The sequence below is a fragment of the Podarcis muralis genome, chromosome 14, assembly GCF_964188315.1.
Source record: "Podarcis muralis chromosome 14, rPodMur119.hap1.1, whole genome shotgun sequence".
Lineage (NCBI taxonomy): Eukaryota > Metazoa > Chordata > Lepidosauria > Squamata > Lacertidae > Podarcis > Podarcis muralis.
In genome coordinates, this window is record NC_135668.1 from 8,149,175 (window position 1) to 8,176,263 (window position 27,089).

General features: G+C 47.4%; 1 protein-coding gene across 2 annotated transcripts in view; it reads right to left on the reverse strand.

Annotated features, from left to right (window-relative positions):
• The window catches only part of HCN4 (hyperpolarization activated cyclic nucleotide gated potassium channel 4), a 127,476-nt gene that overhangs the window by 18,342 nt on the left and 82,045 nt on the right, over window positions 1-27,089 (reverse strand). Inside the window, exons 3-4 of one of the 2 annotated variants that reach the window (XM_028706172.2) lie at window positions 24,948-25,109; window positions 8,765-8,983 (exon numbers count right to left, since the gene is read on the reverse strand). In XM_028706172.2, coding sequence (XP_028562005.2) covers window positions 8,765-8,983; window positions 24,948-25,109 — 381 coding nt within the window. The remainder of the gene's footprint in view (window positions 1-8,764; window positions 8,984-24,947; window positions 25,110-27,089) is intronic. The other variant, XM_028706173.2, reaches the window with a different exon arrangement.

Sequence of the window (27,089 nt, forward strand, 5' to 3'; positions counted from 1 at the left end):
AAGTGGACTCAAGCTGATGCATAAAAATTGTTAGCCTTTAGGCTCCTTGTTGCCTGTCTGGAAATTCTTCCTGATAAATATTTATGGGCAGTTGGTTATTTTAGTACCCAATGAATTGTTGTTATGGTTGCCATTATTATTATTATTATTATTATTATTATTATTATTATTATTTAACATATATCATAGAAGAGCATAAGGAGAGTCTGATGGATCAAGCCAATAGCTCCTCTAGTCCAACTAGATCTGCAAGCAGGATCTGAGAGCAACAGTACTCTGCCCACTTGCTGTTTTCAGCAACTGGTATTCAAGAGGAGCAATGCCACCAACAGATGAAGCTGGACCATAGTCATCATGGCTACTAGCCATGGATAGCTTTATCCTTCAAAAATTTGCCTAATCCTCTTTTGAAACCACCCAAGTTGGTGGCCACCATTGCCTCTTGAAGAAGCAAATTCCATAGTCCAGCTATGGGCTGCATTTCTCTGCCCCGAGTCTTCCAACATTCAGCTTTGTTCAGTGTCCATGAGTTCTTCTGAAAGAGGAAGGATAAAAAACTTTTATCCTTCCACTTTCTCCATGCCAGGCATAGTTTTCTAAACTCTTACTCGCATTTTCTCTGAACTAAGAAGTCCCCAAAGGGAGCGAGGGGACAAGACACCTCTTCTTTACAGACAAGAGAACCCACAAGGCTGGACATCATCTTGAATTTTCTTCCCTTCACTGAGCTAAAACTAAAACCCATTTTGGGGACAAATCTGCCCACAGCCCTTCTCTTGACTTTCTAGAATATGTTTGCTTAGTTGGGAAGGACACATGCCGAATGCATTCTTTCTGATCTGTTAACGGTGGAGATGTTGGGGAATGCCGGTGGGAAGGCACACAGAGTTTTGAGCTTGTTAATAAAATAAGTATTTATTAGAGCCATGGAACAATGCGCAATTATTAAATTGCATACTTGAAAATGTAGCACATGAGAAGACATGCACCCCGTGGGCCTGTTTCGTGTCCCCCCGTGCCATCATTTCCTGCCCTGGAATGAGGCCTCTGTGCAGTGCAGGATATCTGAAAAGCCAAGGCAAATCACAAATCTGCCTGGAAGTCATGACCTCAGAACACCTCTTCTCAGCTATGTGGAGGCTAGTTATAATTGCACAGTGGTGTGGGAGAGGCACTTTGCACATGCCCAAGGGCACACTTGCAGAACAAATCTCTGTATGACTAATTAAGAGCATTTCCCCCAAAACGACTCATTAGAATGGATGTAGCTTATTACCGCATCCCATGGCCCAGGGTTGAACCCTAGCTTGAAAAAAACGAATTCTAATGCATGACGCATTCTGGCTCGGATTCAACTCTACCAGTGTTTTCAGTGTTGCATTTTCATGCATTTTAAAGACCCATCTGTCTTTCATATGAACATAGGAAGCTGACTTATAATGAGTCATACCGTGGGTACATCTACTGCAGATCTGTCTACACTGGCTGGCAGCATTTGTGACGTTAACATATGAGAGTGCTGGAGGGGAAATAGTTAAACAGGTTACCCAATCAGGACCCAGGAGGTGGAGTCAGAGGGACTATAAAACCAGCTCAGGGAGGGGCAAAGGGAGGAGTTGGTTGGGAGCTGGGTGGTTGGTTGGAGTGGGAGTGAATTGGGATAGAGTCTGGGGGTAGGTTGAGTTAGTGTAGCGGAATAAGCTGAGTCAGGAACAGTTAGGAGCTAGGAAGACAAGTAAATATCTGAGAGGTGGTTTAGTGAGTGAGAGCAGGTAGCGGAAGTTATAGGTCTGGATAGGCACCCCATGATTGTAATTGACCGATACCGTTTATGAAACCACACGCTTGTTAAACCGCAATACGTAAACAAAAGTTTATGTTCCAATTTAAACCTGACTGGACTCAGTATTGTACCAGGTAGGGCCTGGGTGGTGGCAGTGAGAAATCAAGTGGTGGCACAGGGATCAATAGACTGTCCAGGGACCCTGTGTGTTCGCCACAGCATCTCCTCCAGCCCTACCTGGGGATTCAATCTGAGACTGTTTGCATGCAGAACAGATGCTCTAACCCAGCCTTTCTCAACCTGTGGCTCACCAGATGTTGAACTACACTTCCCATCACCCCTAGCTAGCAAGGCCAGAGCTCAGGGATGATGGGAGTTGTAGTCCAACAACATCTGGGGACCCACAGGTTGAGAACCGCTGCTCTAACCCAAGCTAACAACCTGTCTCCTTTCAAACACAGCCCTTCAATTACAGCAATGAAGGGTCAAACTAGATGTTCCGCATAACTTTCCCTACTCTAGAAGCAGCCACAGACACTAAGTTCTTGAATAAGGCATTGCAAGTGAAAGGAGAAGAAGGGGGAGCTTAATCTTTTCCAGGAGGTGGGTTTCTCCCCACCACCAACCTCTGGGGAAAAGATACAGGACCCTTACTTGGCCACAGAGCTGCATTGCAAATTTGGAGTGCAAATTTCAAAGGGGCTGCGTTTCAGCTCACATATTGTTTCAGAAACTGCAGGTTTGAAAGATTCAGCATTAAATGCAAAGGGAATCACATTTCTCCATCCCTCTACACCATTCTCTGCAAACATGAGTGTTACTCATTTGCTGCTGGGATGGCCTGTTCTAGCATGCCTTGCATGATAACCACCTGATGAAGCCAAAGATCAGGGAAGACGGCATAATGTATTCAAGGAGGCAGAGTGGGGGCTGATGGGCTTTCCTGGAACTTCGCTGCCTCTTGTCTCGAGCCGCCCACAGCTAAGATGGTCAGGAATATTCATGAGTGCTGCCACTAATGACCCCATTCAAATGGTTCACCTGCATTCTTAGTGGCTGGAAATCAATTACACTGCTATTAACTAATGGCTCTCTGTTGTAGGAGCACCTCACAATGCTTAACGTTGCGCTCGATGTTGGATGTGCCTCTCTCAGGAAAAAGCAATATGGCCTCCTGTCAGCCGCCTAGATGCCGTTTTACGGGCATCTCTAAAACTACAACATTGTCTCTCCAAATAGCAAACTGGGACACTAGGGTATTGCTAGCTACTTAAAAGTACTTAGGACTATGGTTGTTGGAGCAATTTGATTGAGTTTGCATTTAAAAGCAAATCTACGAATTCACACTTCCAGAAACAGGACAGAAACTGAAAGGCAGCCCATCTTTTGAAATTTGCACTTCTGCGAATTTTGCAATGCAGTTCTGCAGCCAAGTCATGTGTACAAAAATGCATACACCAGGGTAAAGTGAGGAGAAACATGCATATATTGGTGAAAGCAGCCTACAAAAATACCTTATATTAGGGGAATGCTGCTTTGCAAAAAAGGTGTGGCTTAAACACTAAAACACTGATGAATTTTCATGAGGATATTTTAAATCAATCAATCAATCACAAACTGAATTTAAGATTGGAAAAAAGAAAAAAAGAGCGAAACCAATAGATTGACCTATCCCTAGTGTGAAGGCATGTTTTCATCTCTGAACTTGATTCCAGAGAATAGATAAAGAGCTTTAAAAAATACATCAAAAAAACTTGACAGCATCAGAACCTTGTACCAGGTGAGTGCCATAATTCTTCCTGTTGCCTCTTCCTTGTACACACAGGGGACTCTCCTGTGGATGCTCAAACGAGGGTGACAGAATAGTTCTGTGAATATTTCCACTCCAAAGTGGTTCAAGGCTAGCCAATGGAGCTAGAGTCCTAAACACCTCAGGACTCCAACTCCCATCAACCCCGCCCATAGGCCATGCTGACTGGGACTGATGGGAGCTGAAATCCAACAACATCTGGAGAGCACTACATTGGCTAGCCTTGCCCTAGGAGCATCACACATTTTGCTCATTCTCCTGCCTTGCATTCTTGGCCAAAGCTGAAGAGCTCAGCTATGGCAGCAGATGGAGAGGAGAGGATGGGGCTTGAGATAAGATGGCTTGATGAAGAACACACATTTAAGAAGTTCATTTACTCTAGCCTTCCCCAAAGTGATGCCCTCCAAATCTTTTGGACTACAACTCCCATCAGCCCCAGTCAGTTTACAAAGAAAATTTGACATTCCATGAAGTGAGTGGTTTTGAACTCTTCTCCCTGAGATACTTTTGGTCTACAGTTTTTTAAATGAGGGAAGAAGTTCACGATGTGACCTTCCACTTGCAGAAATAAAGATACCCAGAGAACAACTCCCAGGCAACCCATCACTGCTGTCTCCAGCAGGGACAAGATGATGCAAAGATGACTTTTTAACACCCCTTCTTTTTTCTGTTTCAGATGCTCTGCACCAGGCCACCTCAGTCTGGTGCCCTCCAGATGCAGTTGAACCAAAAGTCCTGCCATCCCTGACCACTGGTGGTGTTGGCCATTGCAGAAGGGAGTTGTAATCCAAAACATCTACTGAGCACCTGGTTGGGGAAAGCTCTGGTTGGTCCACTCAGCTGCAAACCTTTTGAAGCCACGCTGTTCTGCTTAAAATATCCTTGGATGCATACGTGTTCCTAAACTGAATGGTTGGGACTGTAAATCACCCAGTGTCCTCATTTCAAACAAGGCTATTCAGAGTTCCAGCAAGGCCGGCTGGAAGTAAATATTCATTAGGTGTAGGCCATCCTTTGCCCCATTGTCTCCCACAGGAAATTGAATAATCTCTCTTCTCGGTGGCTATATTTCTTCAGACACCCTGGGGAAATAACATTTCTTTGAAACACATCCAAAGATACGTCTCGTGAGGCACCGTTCGATGGATCTGCTTATGCCTGAAAGATATCCTGACACAATGGGGTTGGATCCATGCAGGGCTATGTTAGCATAACGTTCCTGTTCTCAGGTGTTTGCTTTTCATTAAAACCCACCCTCCTCCTCCTCCCTCTTCCCTTGAGATCTGTCGCCTAGGAATCCATCCATCACCATTATTGACCTGGATCAAGCCAGAAAGGCAAGCTCTAGAGCTGACTTCAAAATCGGTTCAAACTTTTAAGGAAACACTCGCCTAATATGATTCACATAGCTTTCCCCTAGTCACAGTGCTCCTCCTGTATTTAAGGACACTCTGGGTGGGATTTGACGTAAAGTGAAGTGGGCTATGCATGTGTAGAATGAGATCAGCTTATGCAACATGGCATTTTCCCTCTCCCCTCCTCCTGTACACCTCCTAAACTTATTTGGGCTTTCCCTCAAACCTCCAGAGCAGATTTAGGGGGCACGGGGTGGGGGGTGACATAACGAAAAAGTTCTATTATGTGAGCAGACTTTGCTCCACTCATGAAACAACTTTGTTGTATCCCACCCAAATGGTCCCTATTTAGGGGTGGGGTTCAATCACCTAACAGCAATCTCAGGTTGCACAATTGCAGTTGACTTCTAGCTTTTGGGCAAGGAACCCACTTTCCCCTCTCCCCCAGACGTCGATAAGAAAAGTGATAGAGAAATGCACTGGGAAGTGTAGGGTATCTTTTGCTCAATGCGAGATTGTCTAACCTCCCCACAAACATCAGAACAAATCGGAACATTTTGTAAGCAAATCATGACCAGATGCTCAGGAAACAGATCATCTGGAAGCAGCCTTATTACCCTGATAATTGTATTGTTTTATTCTTTTTTAAACCACTTTGAGGTCTTCTACAATCAGGCGGTGCATGCATTTTATGAAATGAATAAATAAAATAAGTAAGATTCTCTCCCACTTTGGTTCCAGGCATAATGCAAAGTGCTGCTTCTGATCTTTAAAAAGACCTAAACAGGCTGGAACCAGAGCCACTGAAGGTTCTCTTGCTCCTGTGTAAACTGAGATGATCATCTGACACACCACTTCAGGCACCATCACCTGCAGAGGTAAAATGCATGACTACTGGAGAGAGGACTTTTTCTGTGATCCTAGGAAAAGCCTGTCCTGTTTTCTTGAAATTTCAGTGGGGAAGTTGATTTGTTTGGTTAGTTCATCTGCCGCTGACTTTTCAACTGCTGCTCTTAATGTCATTGTTGATGGGCATGTCTTCCAGTTCTATTCATATAGTTTTAATGTTTTTTTCAATGAAATTTTGCTAAGCCATCTTGAACTGCAACTATGGTTGAAAGGCAGTGCCTGGTTTATTATAATAAATCAATGCAGAAAAGGAAAATTGTAATAATGAAGGAAGATTTGGTATCTGAGGGGGACAAATATTTGATACATACACAAGCTAATTTTGCCCTAGCAACTAGGAAGCCCAAAGAATTGGGCATAAATTTGCCTTGCAAAATGGTGTACATTGTGCTGGGGACGCTCTATGGAGAAAGCAGATAGATACTAGTTTTTCTCCCTCTCAGGGACTCTAATTGAAGTGAACATTGGAAGATTCGGGACAGAGAAAAGAAAGGACTTCACACAGCACGCAGTTAGACTATGGAATTCTACAAGGGTCAGTCATGGCCACCAACTTGGATGGCCTTAAAATAGGATTGGACAAATTCATGGAGGAGAAGCTACCAGTGGCTGCTGGCCATGATACATATACAATACATTTGTGAATACCAGTTGCTGGAAACAGCAGGTTGAGATGGTGCTATTGCACACAGGTCCAGCTTGCTGGCTTCCTAGATCAGGCAACTGGTTGACCTCTGTGAGAACAGGCTGCTGGACTACATGGGCTTAATCTTTGGTAAACCGTCAGACCACTATCTCCTCCTTGTGTTTCTCCTGCACCGTATTCAAAATGTTATCTCTCTGTACCTGCAACATTTTTCCTGCAGAAAACACACTGTACTACCACTTGTACTAAAACCACAACATTGCAAATAGGTGGGGCAGGAGGCAGTGACAGGCAGAGCTAACTCATTCTGGTTTTGCCCCCATCTTCATCTCGCTTGCCTAGTTCTGCAAGGCTGAAGAGGAAGCTGGCTGGCAGGCAGGGCTACTCCTGAACGGGGTGAAAATAAGTAAGAAGGCAGGCAGGTGGCTGCTGGCTGAGTGCAGACTGAGGTTGGTGGAGAAGCACCTCACCCACCTAATGGAGCAGCCTCCACTGGCTATGGCATCATGGCCTCTCTTGTGCAAGCATTTGTGGAACAGTACCAGCAGCAATTTCCCTTCCACTCCTGGATCCAGCATGTTCTACTAAAAAATATATATGTGCATCCCTATCTCTTGTCACACACAGAGAGACATTTGGCTTCTGTCCTTGCCATCGTCAATTATTTCTACCCACTTATCACTCCTTCGAGGTGCAAAGCCACTTCTGGGCCTGCCCCAAGAGGTGGGGTTGCGGGCTTCACGCCCACCCCCCACGTGAGCGGGGGCTGGTTTCAGCCCCCGCGAGAGCAGAGGAATCCCGGCCGTGTCTGCCCTATTTAAGGCCGGTGCAGAGGGGGCTCGCCCTCTTTTCGCCGGCTAGCCCCACGGTCCCTGCTCCTGCCAACCTAGCAGTTCGAAAGCACGTCAAAGTGCAAGTAGATAAATAGGTACTGCTCTGGCAGGAAGGCAAACAGCGTTTCCGTGTGCTGCTCTGGTTCACCAGAAGAGACTGAGTCATGCTGGGCACATGACCTGGAAGCTGTACGCCGGCTCCCTCGGCCAATAAAGCGAGATGAGTGCCGCAACCCCAGAGTCGGCCACGACTGGACCTAATGGTCAGGGGTCCCTTTAGCTTTACCTAGTGATGTCTGAATGAGACCAAATGGGTGGCAGGGAACTCCAGGCAGCTCCAGCTTCTAAGCTTTTGAACTCTGCTATTCAGATACAAATTATGAGCCAACCAAGTTTTATTTTTAAAACCTATCAGAGAACAAGGAAGCATGAACCACTAAACAGCAGATAATAATTTTGGACCTTGGTAGGTGGTGCATAGGGAATGTAGGAAGCTGCAATCCACAGAGAGAGTGGTTATTTGTCCACCTTCCTCACTCCTGCCTACTCTGATGGGCAGTAGCTCTTAGGGGCCTCTGGCTGGGAGAGGTCTTTCCCATCAATTGCTACTTGATCCTGTTGAGCTGGAGATACCAGGGGTTGAAGCTGAGACCTTCTACATGCAGAGCACCACGGCACAAAGGTCCCTCCCCAGAATATGCGAGAGGGGGAAAATCAACCGGTCACAGAGTACCCAGTTATACCAAATTGCAAAGAGCCCCCACCCCAACTCACAGTCCCCCCAAATTGGAAATCACAACAAACTCAACACCAAAACTCAGAAAAAGTCAACTCAGAGCCAAACCCCACAGACTGGCCTAAATGGACCTGTTCAACAACACATCGTGGCATGAAGCAATCATAGCCAAAAAGCAGAGGCACATGGACAAAATACAGACACAAAAAACGTGTTGTATCCACACACACCCCTCCCCCCCCCCCGAAAAAATGTGTGCACCAACGCCCTTCCCAGGACACTCCAAACACCACCAATATCCCCCCAAATAGCCATCAGATTGGAATGGCTAATTTGCTAGTGTAATTTATATGAACAGGAGCTGGCATAATGATTCTGCTTTTCTGCATGCATCTGTACGATTTTCATGGGTCTTCTTGCTTGTACACGATCCAATTCTGCTTATTGCACACGACAAAGGTGTTTCTTAGTATCCAAGAGGGTGTACACACCTTACATTTAAAGCACAATTAAAGCACATGACTTCCCTCAAAGAATCCTGGGAACTGTAGCTGACCCATCACAGAACAATTCCCAGCACCCTTAACTAACTCGCTCAAATGCTCCTTCGCTTGTAGGGTAAAGCTGGCTGTTTGAACACACACACACACACACACACACACTGCAACTGTTGACAAGGCAGAGTAGCTTACCTTCTCCTGATACTGCCGACGCGAGGAGTCCAAAGACTGGATGAGGGCTGTGGCGTGGCCGATGAACATGGCATAGCAGGTGGCCCCGACAATCATGCTCAGCATAGTGAGCCATACGTCGGACATGCCCACTGGGGCTTGCTGTCCATAGCCGATACACAGCATGTGGCTCATAGCCTTGAACAGCGCATAGGAATATTGCTTCCCCCAGGAGTCATTCTAAAGAGACAGACAGACAAGAGTTACAAGACACGAGGAGGACAAAGCCTGCGAGGACTTTGCAAAACAGATCTGCACATACAGTCAAACACTGGATCCCAAACACCTTGCGAGTCGAACGTTTTGGCTCCCAAACGCCGCAAACCCAGAAGTGAGTGTTCTGGTTTGTGAACATTCTTTGGAACCCAAATGTCTGATGCGGCTTCTGATTGGCTGCAGGAGCTTCCTGCAGCCAATTGGAAGCCGTGCCTTGGTTTCCGAATGTTTTGGAAGTTGAATGGACTTCCGGAACAGATTCTGTTCGACATCAGAGGTACGGCTGTACCTCTACCACATGCCAGCCCTGTGGTGATGCTATTATTATTATTATTATTATTATTATTATTATTATTATTATTATTTTATTGATTTTGCTCAGCACACATGGCAGCACAGGTCTAGGCATGCCACTGGTAGCAAAATGCTCACCATTCCCTTTGGTGCTTGAAAGGAGTTTACTGGAAATTGGCAAGGGGCACCTTTGGGCAACTGCCAGGGCCCCTGAGTCCTGTCCTGGCAGAGTCCTGTCCTGGCGCTCCAAGCAGTGAGAGGTGGCTGGACCTGTCCACCCCTTTAATTTCCCCACAGTGCTCCTGACCTAGAATTGCTTTGGGGCATTGTGTGAAAATAAAAGAGTGGGCAGACCCCGTCAAGCAGCGCTGCTTGGAATTCTGCCTTTGCAGGCAAGTGAGCTCACCAGGGTCCACAGAGAGAGGACCTGCTCAAATCAGGAACTGGTCATGAAGAAAACCCCCCCTTGGGAAACAGAGCAGTATTTGGAGATGAGGAGCACCTTTTGCATCCTAAAAAGGGCAGGCTTTTACACAGAAGATAGGCACAAACAAATATTCCCCCACAGACAATTATGCAGACATATATGCACACAGATGATCCAATGACATGCAGCTTGACCATGTGCTAGGAATCTTTTGCACCCTATTTTGTACCTCCCGTGCAGATGTTACACCATAGATTGCAAAATCCATTTCACGCTATTTTACAACATCTATTGCACACTATTCTGAACCATCTGTTTGCAAAATCCATTTCACGCCGTTTTACGCAGCCTATTGCAAAATCTATTGCACTCTGTCAACATGCCTTTCCAAAACAGGTAGGTGCCTCTTCCAGAAGACGTCCCTGCATTAAATGGTGTTGCTTTCATTCAAACAGCCTCATGAAAACATGAACACACCTTCTCATTCAGCAAAGGGCATTTGCTAAACTTCCAGCACTTTCTAACAGTATCATCTGCACCCCCTCACATCTCATGATGGGGTATTTCCCCTGAAACCCATAAAATGTAGACTTTTTAAACCTTCCCATGTGTTAACCCCCTTTCCCACCCCACATAATGAGAACGACGAAAGGGTGTGGTCGTTGATTATGCTGGCCTCCCTGTTCTGCTTTTGTATTCCTAATTAATTCACCTGATAAAATAATGATAAATGAATCAATCTTCCCTTCTGAAACACGGAATGGCACCCCTGATACAGAGATAATTATGCAGCAGATAAAATGTGGTAATCACACCAGAGCTTGAAACCTGGCCAACTAGGGGTTCTTAAAACAATCAGTTGCTGGCTTTTGCAACTAGCAATACTTACTTTTAACAGTACATTGCAATCACCAGCCCACCTTTAAAATGCTCCTTGAATGAGCACAATTCCTAGGAGTGTGCCGAATATTCTCAAATTTCAATTGCAGGGTCAGAAACAGAAATTTTGGCAGGATAAAGATTGTCTCCCCAGAAACACTTATTTTATTTATTTTTAAAAATCCGTTTGCCGCTATTGTTCCATTTATGTACAATAGTTTCGGTATTATCATCTCCCCCCCCCCAAACCCCCCTCCTACTTCTTCATTCTGGTTTAGTCAGTCACATTGGTGAGCATCCGGTCATTGATTATGTAGCAAAAAGATATGTTCTGTATTCAAATCCAGCCATGTAACAACATCACTGGGGGCAACTAAGAGTGAAGACAGGGCTTCCCGGAGGAATCACATGGATCATAGGAGTCAACTCCTAGGGGTCGAGGTCCCTTTGTCCCCCCATAAAATATTTAAGGGGGCCGGGACTTCCCAAAGTTAATGGGCACTATGTTTACTACCCCTAGCCGATGGGGAAATGAACCTGCAGGACCTATAAATTCATGAGGGATAAGACTGTCAGTGACTATTAATCCTGATGGCAAAGCTTCTGAAAACCAGTTGCTGGAAGCTGCAGAAGGGCACAGTGCTACTCTGCTCAGGTCTAGCTTGCGTGATTCCATGGGAATTTGGTTGGCCCCTGTGAGAACAGGATGCTGGAGTTGATGGCCCACTGGCCTGATCCTGCAAGCCTCTTCGGATGTTCTCATGACCTGCTAAGCCCAACTGAAGACTTGGGGCCCTATTCTCCCCACTGCAGCTCTCAGCATTGTGGGAAGTGCTCCTGTGCCATTTAATAATAATAATAATAATAATAATAATAATAATAATAATATTTCTACCCTCCCCTCCCCGACCAGAGTCAGGCTCAGGGCGGCTAACACCAGTAAAATTACAGTAAAAACATAATAGGGGGGGGGGGGGCCAATTTAAAATACAGGTTAAAATGCAATTTAAAATGCAGCCTCGTTTGAAAGGTAGCCCTTACATCAAAATCATAAGGGGAGGGAAACATAAGGGTCAGACTGAGTCCAAACCCAAGCGGAACAGCTCTGTCTTGCAGGCCCTGCAGAAAGATGTCAAGTCCCGCAGGGCCCTAGTCTCTTGTGACAAAGCGTTCCACCAAGTCGGGGCCAGTACTAAAAAGGCCCTGGCCCTAGCTGAGACCAATCTAACCACCTTGTGGCTTGGGACCTCCAAAATGTTGTCATTTGTGGACCTTAAGGTCCTCCGTAGGGCATACCGGGAGAGGCGGTCCCGTAGGTACGTGGGTCCTAAGAATTTGCTTCTCAAATCAAAACGGAGCAGGATGGAATGGCAGGATCCACTGCTCTGTGCCCCCTGAGGCCTCCTCTTTCACTCTGGCATCAGTGGAAAGTTACTGAGATGTCATCCCAGCCATTGGCCGTGCCATCGTGTCACCTTGCAACATCAGTCAGGTTCAAGCAAGGTTTGGTCCCTTGGAGAATGGCAAGTGCCATTCAGGCAGGACAGCAAACAGATCAAGTGCTGGTGTTGAGTTACCCTGTGAACAGCCTGTTCTGATAGGCACCCTTGTTCCAAATCGTTGAATGGGCAACCCAACAAAAGGGCCACACACACACAAACTTGAGAGCTTCACAAAGAGACACCTGTCCTTTGGCGCCAACCTGTCTAGGCTAAGTTTGCTAACAATGGGGATGGCATAGGGGAGAAATCCAGGCTTGCTCTCCAATGCCACTGGGATCCTTTGGTTACCACCTCTGAAACCCTTATCAGTTCCCATCTCCAAGTGTCCTACTAAAGAGAAAAGGGCTGGAATGGGGCCATCTTTAGACCAGACCATCCCATTGCACAGCTAAGGGCAGTTAAGATTCTGGTGGGGTCTGAAGGCACTACCCTGGTGCCTTCGGGCAGAGAAGGGCTGCTCTCTCCAGGCCACCCACCAGCAGCAAAGGAGAAATCCAGTAAGAATGAGCGTGTTTGAAAAGAAAGGCACCAAGACTTAAACGTGTGAGGAAGTTGAGTCAGGTTCTCGGACCTCTTTGCTTGCATCCCCTAAGCCCAGACATGTGGAACAGGGATGGAGAACCCTTTCAACTTTGGGGACTGCCTTCCCTACTGGCCAACCTTCCAGGGGTCACATGACAGCTGTGGTCACAGCCAGAAGCAAATGTGGGCGGAGCAACGAAAGTCATTTGTACCACTGTGCACCAGGCTAGTTTCCACACACACTTGTAGGCAACTCTCTTTTCTCCACCCAGTCAACCAAAAGAAATTATCAGAATTCAGGGACACATTACATCCAGATTAAAAAACCTCAAGGAGGGTGTGTAGACCGTGTGGCTGAGGAGAAGGTGTGAACTGATCCTGAGGGCCACACTGAGAGGCTTAGAGGGCCACATTTGAGAGCTGGGACTGAGGTTTCCCACTCCTGACGTAGATGACTCAGAGTCACCCATCAGACGGCTGTTCAGAGGCGATCTCTTCTTCAGCCATGGCTGCATGCAACTGCATTCTTGAAAAGGACGGGCTGTATCCTTATGTGACCCAGCCTCACTGGATTTTATTTGTGCATCTGTTTATTTCTATTACACTCTTAATCCGGCCTATCCTCCATTGAACTGAAGGCAGCACACATGGTATCCCCATTTTAACCTCACAACGAGCCTCTCAGGGAGGCCACACTGAGAAATAGCAACAGGTCCAAGGTCACCCCGTACGACCTGTTTATCGAGCGTTCATTCCGATTTGCTTGCAGGGAGGTTAGATGACCTTGCATTAAAACAAGTGCTATCCCACACTTCCCAGCTGATTTTACCCACCTCTTTCCCCATCGTGAGAAGTCTGATCTATTGGGGGAGCAGGTTTGGTGCACAAGACCTCCCCAGTCAACGTTAATTGTGCAACCTGGATTTGCCAGCATGCGATCGAAACCCACCGGAAAACAGTGACAGTCCAGAAGGCCCTCAGCAAAGCTTTGTCTGTGAGCAGACATTTCAATTCAGGTCTCCCTGGTCTAAGAGCGGCACTCCTGCCACAGCACCAGCGCTGCATGCAAAGGTGGCAAAATGCTTCTGTTTTGTGTGCATTGTCCACAATGTGGATGTGGAGCGCTGATGGCACTTCAAAAATAGATCCCTATTTTAATGAACAGATTGTTCCTGCAGCATTATGACACATCTGTACTGCTGCTTTTATGTAGGAGAGGTGGCGGGTGAGTTCTGGCTTGGCGCCAGGGCAACGATTCCCAAGGGGAACCTTCCCTTCCTGTTAGGAGGTAAGAAGGAGACTCAAAGCTGCATTTCCCAGGGCAATTGCTTGGCACTGGGCACTGCTGCTCAGAGGAGCTAGGGCTGAAGCTGGTGGAACAGCAAGTCCCTGGCATCTCCAGCTAGAGAAGGGCTGAGAGACATTACTATTTGAAACCCGGGATAGTTGCTGCCAGCTGGGGCTTATACCAGCTCTCCCAACCTGTTGGCTTCCGGATGGTTTTGACTACAACTTCTATCAGGCTCTGCCGGTATGGCCAAGCTGGAATACTCTAGAACAGGGATGTCCAACAGATCGATCACGATCTACTGGTAGATCCTTGGGAGGTTTTGGTAGATTGAGGTCGATCGCTGGGTCCCTTTCCTTAGTGTTCGTAAAATCGAATCTGGCCCCACCCCCTCGACCCGCTCTCCATTGTTGCAGAACGGAAGATGGCGTTTACTTAGTGAGGCTGTTTGTTTCCCAGCGATTTGTTGGTGAGCGGCTGTTCCTCTTTCTACCCCCCAACCCCCCCTTAAAAACAGGGCTTTCCTCCTCCCTAAAAAAAAGCTAATTAAAGTAGCCCTGTACCCCTACTAAAAAAAGCTCAAAAACTTTGACCTGAAACCCCCCCCCCCCAAAATGGGGGTAGATCACTGCCAGTTTTTAATTCTGTAAGTAGATCACAGTCTCTTGGGAGTTGGTCACCCCTGCCCTAGAAGAAACTTGTAAAGGGCCCTGAACAAGTTTCTAGGCAACAGAAAATTTCCCCAGCAACAGGTGCTCTTATCACAGCACGCAATCAACTAAGTCTGGGTCAGTGTAAATGAGCACGTGAATGAGTCAGCATTAGGTCTCTGGCTAAAAAGATTATTGTTTCTTCATTTGTTTTTGTTTTCTGTTTATTAATGACCAGTGTAAAGCTTTGTAAATAATAAAGGCTCTGAGAAACAGAAGCCAATGGCGTTTATTTCTGTAATGGGAATTTCACAAAGAGATAGCTGGAATGCTGCTGATGTTGATGTAAATAAGTTAAAGATGCGGGGAAACTTTTCTGTAAAAAGAACTCTGCTGCAGAAAGAAAAGAAAAGCCAAGAGTAGATGCCAATGGTCAGGGATGATGGGAATTGTAGCTTGATAATGTACAGAAGGCAGTGGCGGCTGACTCCCATTGGGGCTGGTGGAGCAGAAAGCAGAGAGCCCAGCAGTAGGTGGAGCAGAGACAATGGCAGACAGAACCAAGGAATATTACTTTTGTCTCCATCCTCCACCTTGCTGAGGTCTACAAGGGCAACGCTGAGGCTAAGGAGGAGGAAGCTGACAGCCCCAGCCACCATCTGGGCTGGTTATATGCAAGAAGGCAGGTGGGCAGTACAGAGACTGGTGGGGCAGAACCCATTTGTCCTGATGGCCCAGCCTCCACTGATGGAGCCCGTGTTAGGCAAGGCTGGTGTGGACCATACCAAGCTAGATAGATCGATGGTTTGCCTTGATAGAAAGCCACTTTCTATGGTGCTGGGTCACCCTGTTTTCTGCTTCCTGCCTTAGCAGGGCCCTAGTGTTGGTGTTTCAAATTCTTATTAACATCTTTATTACGGCTACATTTACTCCTGCTATAAGGCAGTTAGCAATCAGGCCCTCCTATGTGTTGCAATCACGGTCCAAAGCCTGACAGCGATGTGTGTCCATTTAGATGTTCCAATTCACCAATTCGCCACTGGCCAGGCCTGGGCTATACCCAGGGATGCTGGGATGCTGCCCGGTTTGGTGTGACAGCCAAACAGATGAAGGACAGGCTGTCCTTCAGTTACACCATTCCATCCAGATGGTGACCCTCTAGCCTCAAACCAGGGGGAGCTAACCTGGTGCTCTCCAGGGGCTGCTGGGACATAACTTCCACGACTGGCTCTGCTGGAGTCCAACAACAAGTGTAGGGTCATAGGTTAGGCACTCCCACCTGAAATGGTTGGGGATCAAGATGTCTGCAGCACAGCACCAGAAGGGGAAAAGATGGACTCGAGTAAAATAGACTCCTCACAACGGAGCAAAGCTCAAGTAAAACTAATATCCAAGGTTGGGCAGGAAGCAAAGCCTCTGGGAGATCAGGTAAATGAGGTGAAAGACCGTCCTTCTTATGTCCTCAGGGCTCTGCTATGAATGGACAAATCACTCTGTTTCCACCTCATGTCACATTTAGATGTGTTACTCATGCGTCCATTTCTTCACATTTCTGCATTAATCTGAGACTTTGCATTGGCCTGAGATTCTGCTTTGAAATATGTATCGGAAGGTGTGTTTCTAAATGCATGGTTTTTTCCCCAAAGTACACACTTACAAATGCATTTTGATGGATGGATTTTTAGCCGAGAACTGCATTTGGGAAACGTGAAAGCTGGTGAATAGCTAAAATTCTGATCTGAACTTTAGTCTCTGAGGTAAGGTATCAGAGTTTGCAAAATTCAAAGTCCTTAAAACTCTCCATAGTCTCAGTATTAGATCTCTGGGTACAGGGCTGTATATAAAATACATACATACATACATACATACATACATACATACATACATACATACCAACTCCCCCTCCCTATATACCTAAACCTGCAATCAGTTGCCCCAGAACTGTAGCATCAAACAGAAGCACACTCTGACCTTTGACATTAGACAGGAGACTAAGGACCACTGGGGAGGCTGACCCTCTGCTTTCCAGGAAGAACATCCTACCACAGGGAAGAGGCACCTGCTCCATTACTTGCTTTTCTTCCCTCCCCATTCCCCATTCTAAAAAGGGCCATAGCTCAGTGGCAGATCATCTGCCTTGCATGCAGAAGATTCCAGGTTCAGTCCCCACTGGCATCTCCAGGGAGGGCTGGAAGAGACCCCTGCCTGAAATCCTGGCAAGCTTCTGCCAGTCAATGTAGTAGACAATACTGAGCTAGATGGACCTAATGGTCTTGACTTGGTATAAGGCAGCTTCCTTTTGCATTCTGTTTATTAGAATGTGAACCTACAAAGCATATATCTTTTAATATGTGCACGGTGCTTATAAAAGGTTTTGGTGTTTTACAAGCAGCTGCAGTACTACCCAACCTGTCACAATAATGAACATTAGATGAAGAAATTATCTGCATAATTTGGGATACGTGGATTCCCCTCCTTCCATCATTATATTCTGTGGGTTTACCTTATTCTGTAAGCTTCCTATTTTTGTTTGTTTCAAAAGCACATTTTATTCTTGCCTAGGGGGAATTTCCAAAAATTCTGAAACTGGAGCATGTACAGAACCAACCACACCCTTCTGATATATCGGCTCATTGGCAACCTGCCGTTACAGATGTGTACGTGTGTGTTGATAAAACACTTTTTTGGAAAAGAAATATCTTTCTCCCCCCAGCTCTTTATAATAGAACTTCAATAGTTTCCCAATGAAGGTGAAGAATGGGAGTTTCAGGGTGGACAAGGAATAACTTCACATAGCATATATGAAATTCACTGCTGCAAGGAGTGGTGGCCAACAACTTGAAATGGCTTTAAAAAGAGATTAACCAAATTCACAGGTGATGTGCTAAATCTATCAATGAATACCAGTCATGATGGCTCTACATTAACTCCATGGCTGAAGAAGAACACAAGAAGAGCCTTCTGAATCAGGCCAATGGCCAGATGCCTGCAAGCAGGATCTGAGCGCAACAGCTCTCTAGCCACTTGTGATTCCCAGTACATTGCCTTAGCCATCCATGGAGGCAGAACACAGGCGTCATGGCTGAGAGCTATGCCTTTGAAGGCCAGTTGCTGGCCATCACCAGCAAGTCCGCTCTACCTTACTGTGGGGAGGAGTTGCGGTGGACCGCATGGCCACCCACTCTCCTCTGGGCGAAAGGGACGAAGTCCTGCGTTGCCTGGGGGATCCTGGTCATGTCAGCGACTGGCTAGCCAATCCGCTGGCTGGTGGGGGCGTGGCCGGGGCCATTTAAGCTGAGGTGTGAGCTGGAGGGCTTCCTCTTGGCTCCCTTCCTCAATCGCCCTCCCTTCCTCCCTATTTTGCAGGTTTTCTTCATTGGCCTTGCTATGGACCGTGGTTGGTCGCCATTGAGGGGCCTGGTAGGAATTTTTCCACTTGGCAAAATGGCACGGGCCATTTGGTTTCCGCCTACCTCGTAGCAATCGCCACAACCTAGTTAGGTTGGCGGTTAGACATTGTTTGACCTTATGAGGGGGGAGGGCAGGTGTGGCCATCACCTGCCCCTCCAAGCTTAAGGTTATTCTATTAAAGGAATCCTGGGGTGTGGATCTTGTCCAAAGCCCGGGGTGGAAACACCAGGGGGAGCTCGAGTTGGTCTGCATCGATGGGGCTCCCCCTCCTGGTGGTTTACCCTTACCAGACTCCCTGCACAACGGGCAGGAGTCAGATATAGTCGGGTCCATTCAATGCCTAAGCCAATACCGCTCACATTCTGTAATCAATAAAGTTGTGGCCAAAATTTGCCCAATAACATTATCCGTGTCCTTGTGTGTGTTATTCTTCAACAAGGGGGTGGTTTCAGGGTCTTGACACGCAAGACACTGCTACTGCCATCATGCCCTGCACAAGGGCTTCTCAGACGTATCCGAGTGGCTATCGAAGGAAATGGAAAGATGCTGTAGGCAGTTCTTTGGCTGCTCTTTTTGCATGATTACATTAGGATTATTTTTATGCAGTATTTTACTGAGACACCTTCTGTGCCCTGGCTCATTGATGAAATGCCATGCAGAAGGAGCAACGTTTGTGTGTGTGTGTGCAGGAGGAGGTGGGGACAGGGAGAATTAAAGTTGGATGTAAATGCATGCGCAGAGCTCTGTGCAAAATTTGAGGGTAAGGAATTAAAAACAGAACAATAGAAGACTCTGAATCTATCTGCTCCACTTTGGAAATACGTGCAGCTAGTTCACAACACCAAAATCAGAGAAAGGGTTTCATCGTATCAGAAACAGAAGTCTGTGCCTAGGATCCGAACCAGGATAGGAAAGGACTGTGGCTTAATGGCAGAGCACAGGTTTGCATACTGAGGGTCTCAGGTTCAATTCCTGGCATCACATGAGACCCCGGGGAGCTGCTACCAGTCAGAGCATGCAGGTTAGATGCACAAACAGTCTGACCTCTTATAAAGGCAGCTTCCTGTGCAGGTTGCTGAAGGATAACTTAACAAGCAACCATCAACAAATAGTATTGCAAAGGATTAGCTGTTTGGTGTGAGATGCTGAGTCCTCTCTGTTTCTGCTGTGCAAACAGAGATGCTATTTGGCTTCTAGCTAACAGTGAGCCCCGAGTTTTCTGCTGGGTAGGGCCTGGCACTAGGAATGTAAGCTGCCTTATACAGAGGAACACCAGTGGTCCATCTAACTCGGTGCTGTCTGGTTGACAGAAGCTATGCTGGGTTTCTGATGGCGAATCTTTCCCAACCCTACTTGGAGGTGCTGGTGATCGAAGCTGGGACCTCCTGAATGCAAAGCACTGAACTACAGGATGTCCCGCCTCCCTGGCTGCTCTTTGCAGGAAGTCAATATAATGGCACTCCCTGGAGAATCTGCTTCAAAAGCTGGTATTTTCTCAAACAGCCCTTGTTCCTGCAGAGATCTCCACCCCATCCCATCCCCCTAGAGCCAGGAGTTAATCTGTAAAAATATTAAAATAATCAACACCCTCAAAAATTAGGATCCGCAAGGGCCTGACAGGACTGGGCAGGGCTTGCTTGTGAGCACAAGAAAACTGAGAGCCTAGGGAATCTGGAGACCAGAAGGGAACTCCTTGGCGTGCCATCCCTCTTATCAGCCGGCAGGTTGAGCCAGGCAAGTATTTGCCTGCATTCAAGAATTCTCCATGCTCAGTGTGCATTTATTGTCCTTTGGCCCCAAGAGCATCAGTTGCTTCAAATCTACACTCTCTCATTTCTACTGTGCCACGTAAAGCACACTGTAAGCACACTAGAATGAAAAGAGAGAGACTTCAACATCTGTCTGCACATAGAGCTGGGGTAATCCATGTGGTCCCTTTCCAGATGTTCTGGACTACAACTCCCATCATCCCCAGGCAACATGGCCAAAGGAGAGGGATGGTGCCATGCAAGAATTCCTCCACAGTCCCATCAGTGACCCACAGCATCAGGGCAAGGACCTCAAGGTCAAAGTGGATGTGGATGTGTGGCATGACCTGTGTTTCCCAGTTTGGGTCCACCCTGGCTTAGTAACTGGACTGCTGAAAGGGTCCCCAGAAATTATCACCCCACCTGTACTTTTACAGTTAAAGCATTATAATAACACTTTACAATGGTGGCTCTTAAATTTTTGGTGTCACAGATCTCTTTTATGAAAGCTACACCAGGAAAATTCACACAAACATGTACAAAATTTTGCACATAGCTTATCTTATTGTACAGTATTGGGAAAGTTGCTTTCTTGTGCTCAGTTCACAGACTCCACAAGAGTTCATGGACCACAGGTCAAGAACCCCTGCATTAAACAGTGATGGCTTCCCCCAAAGAATCCTTGGAAATGTAAATGTAAAGGTGCTGAGAGTTGTTAGGGGACTCCTATTCCCCTCCCAGAGATGCAGTTCTCATAGTTGTGTAATAATCAATCCTTCTTCCCGGGAACCTATGGGAATTGTAGTTCTGTGAGGGGAATAGGGGTCCCCTAACAACTCCCAGCATCCTTAGCAAGAAACTACAGTTCCCATATTTTTTTTTTTGAGCAGGGGGAATAAGCCATTACTGTTTAAAGTGGTATGATACTGCTGTAAGTGGGGCCTCAAGGAGCGTGAAGAGTTTGTGGATGCCATTCTGAATTGCCAGTTCAGATCACTTCTTACTTGGCAACTTCACAGCTATAGTTCAAGAGCAAAACTCTACCTGCACATAGAGCAAAAAGCATGCAAGTAACAAAAGATCACTCCCACCTGCAGCATCTTGTATCGTTTCCCCAAAATAACATTTGCATATCTAATATATTTTTCTCTAATATTCCTGAATCTGGAAGAACATGAGCAAAGCAACATGTCTCTACCTAGCACAAAATCCCACTGTGAATGACTAGAGGCCAGAAGTGGCTTGCTGGAAGGAGTGGAGCAGCCAGGATAGTCTTTTGGCTTATCGAGAGTGAGAAAAGGGGGGGGGGGCGCAGGTTGGCACAGTGGCAGCACAGGAGCAGAGCCAATGCAGTGCTGCCGCCATTGTGTTTGCACCGCGCTGATCTCCCTGTTGCCTCTCCTTCCTGGTGAGCAACAGTGACCCATCTGCCAGGAAGATAGCGTCATGGCTCTGCCCCTCCAGTGAGCTACTTCTGCAACATGCCCTATAGATTTTAAGTTGTGATGAGCAAACTGGGCAGATATTAGCTTAACACAATGGAAAACCTTCAGCCAAAAGGCATATATGCATCAGGGTAAACCCAGAACACATTTGACGCTAGCTAACCCTCTTCAGGCATTCATTATCTGTGAAGGATAGGAGTTGGGGGGGCAGTTCTCCATCCCACTGCATTAATTACCAATGGGTAATAAACCCAGGAGATAGGGCTAAAGTCTCTCTGTATTACCGACACTGTCAATAATGCCTTGCCCACAGTCCCACATTTGGCTATGCAAAGGAGCATCGAACAGGCCCTATAATCAACCTCTCTCCAAACTGCTTGCCTTACAAACATTTCTTAATATCGTTTAGAGGCTGGTCTCACTGTTTCGGGAGTATGAGAAGAGACACATCATTCCAAATCCTCTAATCGTGTCTGGAGGGTGGCGGCGGCAGCAGCAGCAGCAGCGACTGAGCCTCCATTGCTCCGCAAAAGAGCTTTAGAGTAATCAACGGTGTCTCTTCTTGGCATGAACACAGGGAAGGTATTTGCAGATGCCTGGGAATAAATATGTTGCCAAGAGCACTGGCTCGAGAAGGAAAACTCCCATAAAATTTCTGCAGAAATGCAGGTTCCAGATGCTTGGACTAATTTGCAAAGCCCCAAACGACTTGAGCCTTAAGGGGTGGCTGATTCCTTATGCTCCACCTGGATTGCTGAGATCCTCTGATGAGGCACGTCTGGTGGTTCCCCACAGCTAGGAAGTTCAATTTTGGCCTTTACTAGGGACAGAGACTTTCGTGTGGCAGGTCCTGACCTGTGGAAATCCCTAACCTGGACAGGAATAATCTACTTGGCAGAAATAACCTCAGGTATCTTCCAAACATCTTATGAAAACTCCATTACTTAGACAGGCCTTTGCAACAGAGGTCCCGTCTTGGGCCAAACATTTTTTTGGGGGGGGGGGCAGGTGGGTCACACATGTGACGTTGTGCGCATGACATGCATCATGTACCTGTAATGTCACACACGTGTTGCACATGTGTCACCAAGAGGAGGCTTGCCCAGTGCCCTATAGCTTCAATGGCTGTGACTCCTCCTCTCTCATGCTCAGGAGAGCCGTCCTTTCATGCTGTGCCATGCTCAGCTTGGTGATTCAGCCACCTCTGCCCCATCAATATTTTGGGGGGGGGGGCTGAGCCCCCTGCTAAGGAATATTGAGGGGGCTGATGACACCTCCGCCCCCTAGAGTTGGCACGCCTGCTTTGCAATGTTATTTTTCTTTCCTTTTGAACCAACCACTGTTTACTGGTGTTTTCATTTATGCTTTTGCCGATTTTATTATAATCTCAGTCCGCTGAGAGTCTCAATGGCCAGAGAGAGAGACCAGAGGGATCACATTTGACCCTCAGGCCTGTTCCCACTCCTGGCCAAAGGACTAGCAAGATGTTCCTGCATTCTCTTACCATTGGATCAGCTGCAGAAAAGAGGAAGGGAATATGTACATTTCCCCCCTTCCTGGCTGCTATTGTGACAAAAACTAAAGCCAAAATACAGCCCTGAAGCACCCCTCTTTTCCCATGTTCATGTTCTGCATGTGTAGGCTCTGTTTGTGGGTTCTGGTGAAAATTTGGAGGCTGGGAGTTGAGTCAGTGGGCACAGTCTCATTCTCCTTCTCCCCCCCACTCAGCCCCGGTCCACTGTCCCTTTTCAATTTAGCTCTGTCTGCTTCCTGATTTCAGAAGGTCTCCTTTTCCTGGGCAATGCCCACCCTGCCAGCCCTGACATGTAGGGGGGAAAGACAGAGCCCAGGACTGTGTCTTCGGAAAGTTCCTGCTGCTAACCCTTCTCGCTCACTCTCAAAACCACGGCTCTTGCCATTTACAGCAGCTCCAAATAGCCTCTTCCCTCCAATAAGCTAACATGGAGGTATTTTTAGGCTGTGATCATGCCCTGATCTAGCCCATTCTTTTTTTAGATTACAAATTTAGATTCAACCTCTTTGTGTGTGCGTGTCTGTGTGTATCCAATGCTTTGATCGCTTGGACACTTATCACCCTTCTTTGTTAGTTTTTGCCCTAGTTATTCTTATTTTACCTCCCTTATGCTCAAGAACAGAGAGGGAGCACCTGTGGTTCTCCCAGTGCAGTTAGACTCCCACTCCTGTCAGCCCCAGCCCCAGTAAGGCCAATGGTCAGGGATGATGGGAGTTGTAGTCTCACAACATCTGAAGGGCCACAGGCTCCCCATCCCTGCTCTAAAGTTAGGGTTCTCCATGTGTGTGTAAGGTAGGGGTCCTTATGGGAACATGAGCAATTGCAAGGGGAGTGGAGGTCTTGACATCAGCCTCTGCATGCCAACAACTCAACCAATTTTGATTGGGTTTTGACACAGAGTGAGGTTCTATGTACAATGCATAAATGGGTTCCCCTTTACTGCAAGAATTTAGGAGAGTCTAAATGTAGGGGGAGGGCACCCCAGTTTCTGCCACCAACCAGAGGAACAAGAACCACGGGGTGGTGAGACTCTTTTCATTCAAGGAAGGAGGCCAGGGAAAAGGGAAAACCAGTTTGGCCCAGCCTACTAAGGCATAGAGGACACAGCTGCTAAAAAGAACTCTGCTTCTGTCAGTGGCGTAGCGTGGGGGTGCAGCGGGGGGCCGGGTGCACCGGGCGCAACATCTGGGGGGCGCGCTCGCACTCACAGCTCTCTGCCCCTGCTAAAATCCATGGGTTAGGGGGCGCAAATTACTTGCCTTGCCCCGGGTGCTGACAACCCACGCTACGCCACTGGCTTCTGTTGCCAGGTGACCTGAGGATGGAGGACCAACTCTCAGCCCAGTCTACCTGAAGGAGCATCTCCACCCCCATCGTTCAGCACCAAGGGCCTTCTGGTGGTTCCCACACTGCAAGATGTAAAGCTACAGGGAACCAGGCAGAGGGCCTTCTCAGTAGTAGCACCCACCTTGTGGAATGCCCTCCCATCAGATGTCAAGGAGATCTTTTAGGGGAGATTTAAAGGCAGCCCTGTATAGGGAAGCTTTTTAAGGTTTAATGTTTTAATATGTTTTTATATATGCTGGACATTGCCCAGAGTGGCTGGGGCAACCTAGTCAGATGGGCAGGCTACAATTGTAGTTGTTGTTGTTTCCACTTTGCACAGAGTGTCCAAGACAATGAGATGCAGCCTGCGAGAATTCTCAAGTGTGCATGGCTGACTTCTTCAAACTAGAGGGGGCTTGCTGAGAGTGCCATGTCCGATGGGCTTCCAAATCCTGGAGATGGACTTCCTGGGATTTCAGAAGCAAGAGGAAGGAGGGCACTTAGCATCAAGGATACAAGGACCACTGGGTGGTTGTTAGCGCTTTTGTTTTTGTATAGCTGCAGCCCATTGTAAGCTGCCTTGGGAACCATGTGATTGAAAGGCAGGGTCCAAGACTTTAAAACAAGTCGAGCTGAGATCAAGGCATGCAACAGCCCAAGTGAAGGAGCTATATTGCCGGTCAAAAGTGTGCTTCCCAGCAGTGGCGTAGCGTGGGTTGTCAGCACCCGGGGCAAGGCAAGTAATTTGCGCCCCCTAACCCGTGGATTTGCACCCCCTAACCTGTGGATTTGCCCTAACCCCAGATGTTGCGCCCGGTGCGGCCGGCCCCCCTGCACCCCCCACGCTACGCCACTGCTTCCCAGGCAGCCCAGAGGAACCCAGGCAGGCACAGACAACTTACCACCATGCGATTCAGTGAAACCCAACAGTCGTCAGGGAAGTCCTGGAGCATTGGCACCAGAAACTGGAGGCAGCCGTCCCAGTGACACAGCAGCAGCATCATGCCGATCAAGTTCACGATCCGCACCACGGCGCTTGCCAGGTCATAGGTCATGTGGAAGATCTAGGAGAGGCCAATGCAGAGGGAGGGGGAGAGGGTTACCAAACAAGTACCAAGAGATGGAAAATGCATGCGCAGGAGATGGGAGCAACGCATGCAGCCATGCAACCCAAGATGGATTCACCCTCTTTGCTTTCATCACATGGACGTCTAATGCCATTTTTAAGCTCATAGTTGCCCTGCTTATTGTTACCTTACATCCCCTACGTTCTAAAGCCGGGATGGGGAACCTGTAGTTCTCCAAGTGTTGTTGGTCTTCAGCCCCAGTATAGCCAATGTCCAGGGGGTAGTCCAACAACATTTTAAAGGCAATGGGTTCCCCACTTTTGCTTGAGAACTCAGAAGTTTTTGGACTGCAATTCCCAGAAGCCCCAGTTCCAGTATGGCTAAAGGCTACCTCAGAAGATGGTGGATGTTTTTAAACAGAGTTTGAATGGCTACCTGCCAAAGATTCTTTAACAGTGAATCTTGCAATGCCTAGATGAACCTTGTGGTTCCTTCCAACTAAGGAATTCTATCATTCTAACAATAATAATATAGCGACAATAATATATAGCCATATTTCCCAGTGCATGTGACCTCCCATAGCCGTGGTTCCAATTGCAGCAGAAGCAAAAAGGGAAGCTACGAATAGCTAACAAAGCAGACAATGAACGCAATCTGATGTTTAGCAATGCGATGCCTCTCTCCATTCATATTCCACCCACCTCCCCTGCCAAGCACTCCCCCCCCCCGCCAATATGGGGGATTCATCTTCAATTCTCATGTGCAGCCTGGGTGTGTTTCACAGATCATCTCCCAACCTGTTAACACATTCCGGCTTTACTGCCTCCTGTGAGAGAATGAAGTGTTCATGAACAAGCAGAAATTCAAGAGGGGATGACAATGACTTCAAGATGAGTCAGGCAAATGCAAGACTCGGGATTCTAGACAAAACGCTCTCCTGGAATTCCTAGCAGCTAACGTGCATGCATTCAAATATGCACAGCTGTCCAAAATCTGCCCAGTCGTCTGATTCGGGGGAGGGGGTCCCTAGTGGGTACTCACCTATTTATTATATTCAGTTTTATTTATTAACGGGATGCGGGTGGCGCTGTAGGTTAAACCACAGAGCCTAGACCTTGCTGATCAGAAGGTCGGCGGTTTGAATCCCCGTGACGGGATGAGCTCCCGTTGCTCAGTCCCTGCTCCTGCCAACCTAGCAGTTCGAAAGCACGTCAAAGTGCAAGTAGATAAATAGGTACCACTCCGGCGGGAAGGTAAACGGTGTTTCTGTGCGCTGCTCTGGTTCACCAGAAGCTGCTTAGTCATGCTGGCCACATGACCTGGAAGCTGTACACCGGCTCCCTCAGCGAGTAAAGCGAGATGAGCGCCGCAACCCCAGAGTTGGCCACGACTGGACCTAATGGTCAGGGGTCCCTTTACCTTTTTATCCCACCTTTTCCCTAAGGAGCTCAAGGTGGGGTGAATGGTCCCCTTCTCCATTTCCCCCCACAACAACCCTGAGAGGTAGGATAGACCATGGATAGGCAAACTAAGGCCCAGGGGCTGGATCCGGCCCAATTGCCTTCTAAATTCGGCCCGCAGACGGTCCAGGAATCAGCGTGTTTTTACATGAGTAGAATGTGTGTCCTTTTAATTAAAATGCATCTCTGGGTTATTTGTGGGGCATAGGAATTCGTTCATCCCCCCCCCCAAAAAATATTATCTGGCCCCCCACAAGGTCTGAGGGACAGTGGAGCGGCCCCCTGCTGAAAAATTTTGCTGAACCCTGGGTTAGACTGAGAGATGGCGACCAGCCAAAGGTCACCCAGGGAGCATCATGGCTGAGTGAGGATTTGAACTCTGTTCTCCAAGGTCCTAGTCCAACACTCTAACCACTATGCCATGCTGCTGCTGATCTTGGGGGTTTCTATAACTTGTTTTATGCCCTCCATAGGTAACCATTCATATTTTGTCTGGTTAAGGGGAAATAATATAAAT